The following is a 10765-nucleotide window of genomic DNA, read 5'->3' on the forward strand; positions in this document are numbered from 1 at the left end:
GATGCTCACGTCGTAATGAGAATCCCCCTTCTATTGTCTCAAGACTTACTATAAAATGGATGATACGCGCAGAATTGACATCAATATTCTGCCCGGCTTGAGCCTATCAACATATAGTCTCAAGTATAGCCTCGACTTCCGACAATTTACTCATAAACAATATTAGTCATCTTCAAAGATCTAACAATGCATCTATTGATAGATTTCGCTTTGAAGGACAAGTATACTTACCATGAAGTTCTCGGAAATCATTTTAGGTGAGTTTGATATCAGTCGGGCAGCGAGAAAAGACAGGAAGTCTGACCCTTCTATCATAGGTCCGAAGCAGTTCCCAGTGCAGTTCCAGTACCAAATGCCCACCACAACATCCTCCTCTGGGATGCGTACAGAAAAAATGTCTGGCACAACATGTTAGGCCCACGGGTACATAACCTATATACATACATGTATCGAATCCAAGCCTCTTACATCCACCGGGAATTTACCGCGTGGAATCACAATCTCGAATACGGCAATCCACCGCCGACGGCCAACCTTGACCCGAATCCTATCACTTGGGCATCCTTCCCGTGGCAGACCAAGGGAGATTGGTTGGACCAGCGCCTGGTTGAATGCAATGACGACCCACAACAGAAAACAGGCCTCGACATCTGGCTGTTTAATGTACACAAAGATATGGATGAGCAAACAGTCTTTAACAGCCTGGATGGCGAAGCTTTCATTGTTCCACAGATCAAAGCCCTCGATATCACGGCTGAACCTGGCGAGATATTGGTGAAGCAGAACGAGATAGTGGTAATTCCACGTGGTATCAAATACCGTGTGACGTTGCTGGAAGGGAAGCCATGCCGAGGGTATATCTGCGAACTCTATCAGGGCCATTTCCGACTCCCTGAGCTTCGCATCATTGGAACGACTGGCCTAGCCAACTCTTTGGACTTTCAGATCCCAAAGGCATTTTTTTAAGCTGGTGCTGAATAGGGGTCAAATGGAGAGCAGGTTGCCGTCGCCAACAACGGATCTGGCAATTGGACCGTCATCTCACGCCTAAACATCAAACTTTGGGCCTGTTCCTAATCCACGACTCCTTTCGACGTCGTTGGCTGGCAAGGTACACTCTATGCATACAAATATGATCTGACTCACTTGGATACCATCGCCAATATGCGTTATGGCTTGCCGATTCTTCAGTGTTTGTTGTGTTGATGGCTTTTTCATTTGGAAAAGCCTCTGGCACTGATGTCGTTGACTTTGCGTGCGTTGGAACTCGCTGACAAGTGGCGCAAAACACTTTTCCAGCTCCATGGTACCATCGCAACACAATGCAAGAGTTCGTTTTCGGCATCAGTAACGACCAAGGTGAAGATTCTCCGCTTCACCGCCTTGAACCTGAATCCGGCCCTGTGGCGGCTTTTCTCAACGGGGCGATGGCGACACACGGCCCCGGAGAGAATCTTTATCAGGCGCTGAAAGCATCAGACACAACTGAGCCATTGATGGTGCACGATGGCGGCTTCTCGTCTGGGCTTTCTGAGTTTGAGTGCCCTCTCCTCTTGACTGATTGGGCTGCTGAGGCAGGAGAAAAGAAGTCAAAGAGTCGCTTGGAGGATACTTTGAAGGCGTATAAGGTTGAATGAAGTTGAGAGAAAAGCACTTTTCCATTTCAGATTGTATGGAGAATTAGGATAGTTTGTTTGCTTTGAAAAGATAACTCTTAATGGACATGTCTACAATCGCTTGCAAATTAACAGCTTCATGCGAGAGATGCATAGATGACTCTGGCTCCTATTTACATAAATAGCAAGGCATTCAATTTTACCTATTTCATGGCTGATAGCATCTACAGCCAGAGGCGCGCATGTTATAGTCCAATTTGATTCAAATCTAGTTGGAAAAAACTTGGCCTGTTCCATAAATGTTCAATGCTTTGGCATTTTGGAAATAAATATCGCTATTCTATTTGACATCATATGTTAGGCTATGCCTCGCTTCGTTTATGCGCGTTGTAATCATTTTGCATTCCGATTTGTTGCACAGAAGCCCAGCTTACCATCTACTTCAAGATTGTCGTGCACCTTTCGTTACTGCTTTTCTTTGTTCTCTTTGAGCTTTTCCAAGCCTTCGAACCCATTCAAGTCCCGTTCAAAGTCCGGGCGCTTCAGTTCCATAACTTGTGTAGTTCTGCCGTACATGTCACCACCTAATCTGCTCATCGGACGCAACACCTGGTCAAATAGTTAGTAAACCTAGTCTTTGTAATAAATCATTTTATCTAATGGATAGAACGGAATAAAAATTGCAAGTGAAAGACTAAACAAGCAGGCAAGGCGGCAGACAGTGAGACAAACCGTTAGATCCAGATGGTTCTTTTCTTCATTGATGGCATCTTCTCTCGCCCAAAAGTACGTGACCTCAAGCAACACAAGGCAGCCCGATTTCTTCCCAGGATAACTCCGGCTGGTGAACTCGCGAACGCTCTCAAGACGAGCCTCGATACTAAAGATGGACTCCTTGACTCGTGCGCACGACACAGTGTGGCAGTCGTGCACCGGAGTCAAGCCAGCAATATCCCATTCAGAGACGCCATAGGGAGCATTGATGCTTGTGGCGTTTACAGCCTCGACGAAGCCTTCGCTGACGACGTTTACGACGCACTCCCTCGCCTGGATGAGGTTGAGCAACGTATCTTTGGCTTCTTTCAACGAGCTCGTCAGTCCGACTGCCAGGATTGGCGGGTCTATGTTGACCATCTGGAAGAAGCTCATCGGCGCCAAGTTCTCGACTGAGCCATCGGGAGACCGCGTCGAGATGAGGGCAATGGGCCGCGGAACGACTCCGCTCACGAGCAGTCTGTAGTTGTCCATTGCCTTGCGGTCTGGCGCAAAAGGGTCGATGGCAACATGTTTGGCAGTCGCCGCAGAAGCCGAAGCTCGTGCCTGCGTGTGGTTGGCACCAGAGCCGAATGTCCAGCCGGGCTCGGGAGTTTGGACAAAGATCGAGGCGGCCTCATCCCATGGCGGTCGTGATGCTGGATCAGACTTTTGCGTCTGGTTTCCATTGCCGGCCTCAGTGGGCCGAGACTCGGTACTCATTGCGTAAAAATAGCTGGGTCAATTCGGGAAGAGATATGAGCAAGACTCGCGATATCGCTCTTCTCAAGGTTGAAGTAAACTAAATGTCAGTGGCGGGTTTATATTAATTTGAAAGTTGTATTATTAAGCCTCCGTTACTCAGTGATTACTACGTAGCACTAACAACAACCAAAAAGTGGGATTTTTGCTGGGGATTTCTAGGCAATTTCATGTAACAAAAAATACTGATATAGCTTCAAGTATTGACTACAAAATACCGATTACCCACTAATTCATACATGTTACAGTGGACAAGCACCATGTTATAGCAGATGAGCACTATATTGCGGACCATGCTATACCTTTTGGCATGGTTTGAGATGGGTTGAGTACTAAGGTATTGAGGTTATGCTGTACATTGACGGGCATATGTACTTATATCATTTTATGCTATAAGCGCTGCCCTTTGGATGCTACTTACTACAATAAGCCGTCCCCGATTCGAAGTATCCATGGCATTGAGCTTCTTTTCGCCATCGTTGGCAGCAGCTCGTAAATTTTTAGCGTGGCAATTAATTGGATGGTAGCCGCCGTAAGAGTGGGAATATCCTCCATCTGATTAGAAATGCCCCCTGAAGATTGTCCGCCCGCCCAGCCAACCATAGAAAGACCGCCTAGAAAGGCCGCCGCAGAAAGCATCACTCGACAAGTCGTGCACGCTCGTTTGGGCGTGAAATGAAGATTATCCGCCCAAGAAGACGGAGGAGTTTATAGACCAGCTTGGCATGGTCAGCTATACACGACAAACCGCTTTAGACAAAAAAGGTTGTGCAGCTTGACTTTGTGTTTTTGCGCCAGGAACGAAGAACTGTACACAGTTGAAATGGAGGGCAATTGGTGAATGGTAATTTTGAGCATCTTAATGCCGACTGATTTTGGTTTAGAATAGCTGTTCTGGCTACTCCCCATAGGTATATTCGTTTACAAGACGTAGCGCACTCTTCAATGATGGAGAAAAGTTGTCTGATTCGGACAAGCCGTCGCTATTTAACGCTGTCTCTACCATCTGAGCACCTAAATGCATAGTAATAATTCGATATGCCAAGATGGAAAGGTGGCGCGGTATGGGAAGAGGCGCTCGTAAATTGTAGACGTAAGCTGGCAAAAACATCGACAATTGTTGACGTCCTTTAAACCAGTCTTTATCGTCACAAGGGAGCTTCGTCTTGCATTTACCCCAGTTGATCATGCGAAGCCTGTCTTTGGTCACACATATAAAATTCTCCAGATAAGCGACAGCTCACCAGGCGCGACGGAGCTCCTCTTAATCCAAAGGTTAGAAGAATCGAGATTGGCGGCCCCGGTTGTGGAAACAGCCGCATCGTCGCAGTCAACTTGATCCAAACTACAGTCATAGGCCAGTCGAACCGTAGTTGATAGAGCAGAATAAGTCCGGCTGTTTAGGCCCAATCCCAGCTGCGCGAAGCTAATAAGGATGGAAGTTTGGGTGATTAAATTGGTGGTCTCTGCATGCCATCACGTTCAAGCTCCGCCTTGCCCAGTTCTGAGGGTCGAAGCGCGAGAAGTCTGTTTGCCTGGCTCAGAAAGCCTTTTCCGCGCTCCCACCGCTTTCGGCTTTTGTAGAAGGCGATACCTTGAGTGCCGCAGCTATTTGATCCTCAGGGCGGCAAGAGATGGAATCTTCTGAGATTAGTGATTTGGACCCGATGGCTTGGCTTGGAGAATTTGAATACAAGTTGGGCCGATTGGTTTCCACGGCTGCTTCTCCTGAGGATACATTCTCTTGAGACGGTTGTGAGTTGGGCCGCAACCAGTGTAAAAGCGACATGTTTCCACCCACCTTGTATTTCGTTGCCTGTAGGCCTCTTTCTCGTGTATCCCTTTCGTGGGCCTGGCTTCAAGGTAAAGGAAGGGTAGACACAGGTCAATCTCGCCTATGTGCATAGTAGACATTTCGGCTTCGTTCCGTTGCCTAGTACGGTATGAGTACTGCTACGAGGCAGGACTCTCTGTGCAGAGACTACTGGGCAGGGCAGATTCGCCGTTGCATTGCAGAAAGCTGTTACTTATGCCTTGGTTTGCATTATTGTCAGTATCCTTCACAATCGCTGTTACATATAATTACGTGACCAAGATTAAGATGTGACTTGCTTCTATATAGTGGCTGCCTAACAATGAAAGAGCGATTCGATATACATGTACCCGGTAATTTGATTATACGCTGTCTCTACTTTATAGTTAGTCTTTTTATAACGGAAAAGGTTATCCAGCACCCCAATTTCAATCTCCAACGCCCCAGCTACAAGGCAGCCAGTCCACACATCAAAATACATATACACAACTGCCAAGTACATTTAAAATGGCGGCAGTAGCAGGAGTAGCGGTAGCAGCCAACGCTATAGCTAGATTGCTAAACAACAGAAATGGCATGCTGGATAACATTTCTCTTCATAACATGATGAGCACTGAGTTTCAAGGAACAAGGCCAGTAGAGCTCTCCATTCTCCAAGTAGCAACTCCTACTTGCATACAGTGATTCAGTACTCCGTACATTTAGTTTGAACTCAAGTTCAGCGTCAAATTAGGTTCGTGCCAGCTCATTAAAAGGCATATTATCCAAGTGCCCAAAAGGTCATCTTGGCTGAGAGTAAAACGTATGTAAGCCTTGATGAAACATATTCTCATGCCTCGTAATTCGTCTCGCGCGATTGTGTTGAAAGACACCGAGCAGGATTTCGGCACCTTTGCCTTGCTTAAGTATCAGTCTCTTGTAAGGGTTTAACGTATGTTAACGTCGCTTGGTATAATGACTGGATGGGGTGTCGTTTTGATGAGTGAGTAAAAGATGCAAAATGCAGCGGAACAGCAAAACGCATCGTGCGTATGTTGGTGTGCATCTGCCGCATAAATATGTAACTTCAGCCAACTTTGAACGATGGAAAGTGTCGAACGACGTTACGATCCAGGACCTTGACAGGAGCAGGTTTTACTAAGAACTCATCAACACCAACTTCCTCCGCCGTCGTTCTATCCGATTGGCTGTCTTGTCCAGTCACAATGAAGACAATGCTTTCTCCCCAATTGTTCTCTTTTTCCAGCTGCCGTATCTGCTGGGTCGCCTTGAAACCATCGCAAACCGGCATTTGGAGATCCATAAAGATCAGCTGGATCCATGTCCCTTCGCCATTGGCAGCCAATGACTGCTGCTTCGAAAAGGCTTCCACAGCTTGCAGGCCGTCAGTCGCGGAGCAGTAGGGAAGCCCTCGTTTGGTGCAATACATCTGTAAGATTCGGAGGTTGATGTTGTTATCGTCAACAAGTAGTGCCATGGGCTTGGAAGTAGCGATAGACGGGGGAATCGAGGCGACGGAGCCCGCTTTCGCAGTAGTTTTCCCGCTACGATCAGATGGTGGCGTCAATAAACCATTGTTACCAGTAAGTGAGTTGGTGTTCTGTCTACCGAAGAAAGATGGAATTCTGTCTTCTGGCGGAGTGGGCATCGTTAGTTGAGACATGTAGGCTTGTGAGGCTTTCACTTCCGAGAGATAGTCATTGGCGTCTTCGAGTGCCGAGCTCATCGAGGAAGTTGAAAACGGCGCGGTGACGTAAAATATGTTCTTAGGGTGTTGTTCTAAGCAAAAATTCCCTTCTGAAGCTGGGACGAGGCAGATGGCAATTTTTCCTGTTGGAATCTGAGATAGATGTGAATGGTGTTTTCCCGGCCCAGGCACATAGTCTAAAACCACAAAGGAGTCATCCAAGCTATCCGAAGATTTAAACCCATTCCTGTTTAGAAAGAGAGTGAAGTTGCTGCATAATGATACACTGTCTGAGCCGGACGTGATATTGTAAAATGTGGAAGGCAAGGCCTTGAGTTTTTGAACGAGCGACTGCGATGGTGGTAAAGGAACACACTCCATCTCCCGAAAGGTGGCGGTAAACTGTGACCCGCGATTAATTTCTGACCACACCAGACTGACAGATCCGTGGAGCAGTGTTGCAAAATTGGAAGCGAGGGTCAAGCCTAAGCCAGCGCCCGATGAGTGCATTCCAACTTTCTCATAAGGCTCGAATATACGTTTTTGGTCATCTGGATGAATTCCGCGACCAGTATCCGTGACGTCAACAACAAGCTGTTGGCGATCTGGCTGTAATGTTATAGTCACCGTGATAATGCCTTCCGAAGTATTCTGTATGGCGTTGATGATGAGCTGAAGCAAGCTGTCACGAAGTAGACCGATGTCGGTTCGGAAGCTGACGCAATCCAATTGGGAGTCATGATTGAAGAAAACAGAGGCCCTATAGCGGGTATCGTCGGAAATCGCTTTGCGCATCTCGTTGGACAGTTCTGTTTCGAGCTCGTACACGGTGTGCAAAGCGTACTGCCGGTCCTTCATGGCAATGTCGGCCCATCTGTTTAGCGTAATCATGTTGTTGACTATGGAAATCAAGTCTCGCCCTGATGACTTGATGGTATCCAGATAAATAATTGATTCTTCAGGTTCGCTCGGCTTGATCTCTGGCAATGGCTCCATCGTTTTGCTCTCACGATGCTTTTGTGACGCAAGCTCCTCTGTCAGTAGGTCTGCAGAGCCGAGAATTCCGTGAATCGGAGTTCGAAGCTGGTGAGAAAATCCTCGGAGGAACTTTTCCTTTGCTTTCATTGCTTCCGTTAGGAGTCGCTTGTGCCATATCTGAGAGAGCATGGTTGCACACGATTGGACAAACCAAGAGTCAACATCGTCAAACACTAGTCGAAAGTCTTTGGATGCTACAACAAGTAGGGAGGATCCTGACAAGGTTTCGCACGGAGCGGCAATTGCACGCACCACATTGTTTGAAGGGAAAGGTTTCTGGTTTGAAGTTTGGATGAAATCATCCAAATAAATGGTGTCTTCCCACAGGCCATCTTCAAGCTCAGATAAGGGCACTGGTTCATGATTCTCAATCTCGACATGGGCGTCTTTGCATGATTGCACGGTAATTGTCGCATCTGGGTATATGATCCTCAGTATCCGCAGAACCGGTTCTTCTAATCCTGTTTTGTCTGCTTCGCTCTGTGCTGCAGAGAGAAGTTCTGAAATCCGGCGCCGTTCTCGCTGGCGCCTTGCTCTCGCTGACTGAACGATATCGGCGGCGACCCAGTCAGCTAGCCGAGCAAGCGTCTGCTGCTGGAGCTTGGTCAAGGGCTCTCGGGCCGTTTTAGAGCTCACAGTAACACTGCCAACATTGACGCGCTCCCCAGCTTCTATCTGCAAGCGAATTGGAGCTCCAGCATATGCAAGGAGTCCAGCGGCCTTGGCATACGGGCAGTCTCTAAATCTCCAGTCTTCCATCATATTCGGCAGCTGGAAAATATCCTATGTACAATTAGCAGGCGTCTACATACCAAGTATCATCAACATACGTGAGTCTGGGTAATTGTGTGAGCACAGAGAGATTCTCCGCGTGGATGAATGGCCAAAGGAAGCCCAACAGCTGCTAGACGAATATAGTAGTTGAGGTCTTGAATGCCAATGATGACAAAATCCCAGCCACTGGATTCCTGAGCCAGATTTGCCTTCTGCTGCAGCCCAGAGAGGAACTCGGGCTCGTTGAGGATATCGCGAGTGTAGTACCAGAGCATAGACAACCTGAGCCTCTCATTCTCCGCCAAAAAGCCGCGCAGATATCGTCCATCGTTGGACAGCGGCTCATCAGGGGCCTTTGACGGCGCAAATTCATCATCTGGCAAAGGATAATAGTTTTTCTCTACATCGGGATTCCACGGCTCAACTGGCTTATCGAGATTGTCTGGATCGAAGATGGGCCAGACGGTCTGCGGCAGAGCTGGCGGGGGCTCATGCTTCGACGACAAGATGACCGCATCTGTCTTGGGGAAAAAGGGCTTCGGCCGCCCGCCGCTGGAAGCTGTTGCCGTGGGCATGCTGCAGAACGACGAGATCCCAACCAAGGGGCCTGCGGTGGCGTCCAATGCATTGCAGGTGCAAAGTATTTGCAGACAGTCGGCATTGGAACAGATTCCTGATCCGCTGCATGTCCGTCTGCACGTGATGGCTTCGCTTCGGCCAGCTCCCGGCAGCCCCGGCCAGCCGGGCGTTTAGTTCCTGAGCAATCTGGTGGGCCGACGACGAAGCTACTCCAAGACCAGAGTTAGTATCTGCCGTATCTCGGACCTCGGACCGGGGTGCTAAGCTTTGGCGAATGGGCGCTCGACGCTTGTGTGAAAGAGGCATTTCTGGTTGAGAATTGACACAGATTCGTGAAGGAAGATGCTCTAGAATGATTCTGCCCCGCCTGCAAAGACGGGTATCTTGACGAGATGGAAGTTCCCGATCCAATTCAGTGACGCAGACAGAAAGGCCGATGCCATTTTCAGGGTCTTCCCGAGTGGAGAAGAGCTGGTGTGGAGATGCGGACCCTGAGCGTTGTATTAGCGCCTTGGGACGGGAAGACTGTCTCTCAGTGAACCAGCAGCAAGTATAAAATACTTGGGTATCCAGCAGCTATATTCTGATAGCTGCTACACGCTGGGTGCCTGAGTGATCAAATAGTAATGTAGCTCTTTAGCGAAGCCCTCAAATTAGGCCTCCACGAAGATCAACGCTTTGGAGCTTACAAAAGGCTCCAGTACGCTGTGCTTATTTGCCTTCCCCACCGTCCCGTCATCCCCACGCTTCTCTAGATCCATTTACGACTCGCGGTAGCGCAATGTATGATCTGTGCAGTTTGCCATATGAAACAGTCCATGACGTTTTAATAAGTGAAACTTTCTGCTGAGATCTCGTTATGTGGATTTTGCGATGTTGATCGAACCCAGGACCCACTCTCTCAGAGATCAAACATGAAGTAGCGAGCGAATGCAGCTACAAGCACAGCTAGATGCATTGGCTATATACTCATAATATCTCCAGTGCCCCGATCCTATTGTCTAGCACTCTGCATGAAATAGTTGATATTATGAAATTGTAGTCAATTGGATAATCTGGCCCCCCGGAAGAAAAAGGTATCACCGCTGTGCCACGATCCTGGTGCTAACCAGTCATTTTGGTAACCGCTTCAGCCTAGACTTTGGATGCCCCAGCTTTCAAAAGGAGACATGTTGAAGACTATAGACTCGCCAAGCAGCTTTTTCGAGTTTTGAAAGTCGAAGGAATGCTGAGCAATGTGGTCTCTAAGTTGCATACACCGGCCTACATCTTTCTATTGCAGGAGGTAAAGAACACCATGATTGCGTACCTCAAATGTGGAGGAAATATCGAAAACTTCAGCTTACTAAATTATAAGACTCTCATATTGATTGAAGACCAAATGGTAGCTTTCTTTTGCGTTTTATTGAACCATAAAGACAAGAGAGTCTTGGGAGCTGGAATGGCTTGCCAAGCGCTGTAAGCTTCCCAAACAGGCAGTTATTTCAGGTGGGTCTCATGATGACTTCTAAAAATAGGAGTCCATTAACTACCTAGTTTTTAATCGAATGCCAAAGCCAACAGAGGAGCAATAACAAGAATGTTAGTCACGATGTAGGCTTTTGCAAGGCTGTATTCACAACCGTCATACATCGCACATACAGGTACAACTCCAGTATCCATCATTTGGAATCAAGTCACAGATGAGGAGCTAGCAACATACGCGCTCAGTAACGCAGGATCAAAAGGCCTGAAAAAGTAATA

General features: G+C 47.7%; 4 protein-coding genes across 4 annotated transcripts; 2 read left to right on the top strand and 2 right to left on the bottom strand.

Annotated features, from left to right (window-relative positions):
- Window positions 1-186: 186 nt before the first annotated feature.
- TrAtP1_005500 (uncharacterized protein) lies at window positions 187-966 on the top strand (the record flags this gene model as incomplete). Its single annotated transcript, XM_014089274.1, has 2 exons — window positions 187-257; window positions 318-966. The coding sequence occupies 2 exons, from the start codon at window positions 187-189 to the stop codon at window positions 964-966; spliced, it is 720 nt and encodes a 239-aa protein (XP_013944749.1).
- A 356-nt stretch (window positions 967-1322) lies between these two features.
- TrAtP1_005501 (uncharacterized protein) lies at window positions 1323-1637 on the top strand (the record flags this gene model as incomplete). Its single annotated transcript, XM_066112733.1, has 1 exon — window positions 1323-1637. The coding sequence occupies one exon, from the start codon at window positions 1323-1325 to the stop codon at window positions 1635-1637; it is 315 nt and encodes a 104-aa protein (XP_065968818.1).
- An 85-nt stretch (window positions 1638-1722) lies between these two features.
- On the bottom strand, window positions 1723-3154 carry TrAtP1_005502 (uncharacterized protein). The gene is made up of 3 exons (XM_014089273.2): window positions 2349-3154; window positions 2051-2225; window positions 1723-1956 (listed from the first exon to the last, which is right to left on the bottom strand). Exons 1-2 carry the CDS (start codon window positions 3090-3092, stop codon window positions 2082-2084), a joined length of 888 nt encoding a protein of 295 aa, XP_013944748.2. The 5' UTR covers window positions 3093-3154; the 3' UTR covers window positions 1723-1956; window positions 2051-2081.
- A 2061-nt stretch (window positions 3155-5215) lies between these two features.
- On the bottom strand, window positions 5216-9077 carry TrAtP1_005503 (uncharacterized protein). Its single transcript, XM_014089272.2, has 2 exons — window positions 8500-9077; window positions 5216-8452 (listed from the first exon to the last, which is right to left on the bottom strand). Exons 1-2 carry the CDS (start codon window positions 9016-9018, stop codon window positions 6011-6013), a joined length of 2961 nt encoding a protein of 986 aa, XP_013944747.2. The 5' UTR covers window positions 9019-9077; the 3' UTR covers window positions 5216-6010.
- Between the last annotated feature and the right edge of the window lie 1688 nt (window positions 9078-10765).

The sequence above is a fragment of the Trichoderma atroviride genome, chromosome 3 (assembly GCF_020647795.1).
Source record: "Trichoderma atroviride chromosome 3, complete sequence".
Classification (NCBI taxonomy): Eukaryota; Fungi; Ascomycota; class Sordariomycetes; order Hypocreales; family Hypocreaceae; genus Trichoderma; species Trichoderma atroviride.

Bases quoted from the DNA above. Each gene is read 5' to 3' on its own strand.
- TrAtP1_005502 (XM_014089273.2), bottom strand. From the start codon at position 3,092: ATGAGTACCGAGTCTCGGCCCACTGAGGCCGGCAATGGAAACCAGACG. The intron at 2,226-2,348 runs GTTTGTCTCACT...CTATTTGACCAG, and splicing joins AGAACCATCTGGATCTAACG to GTGTTGCGTCCGATGAGCAG.
- TrAtP1_005503 (XM_014089272.2), bottom strand. From the start codon at position 9,018: ATGCCCACGGCAACAGCTTCCAGCGGCGGGCGGCCGAAGCCCTTTTTC. The intron at 8,453-8,499 runs GTATGTTGATGA...AATTGTACATAG, and splicing joins ACACAATTACCCAGACTCAC to GATATTTTCCAGCTGCCGAA.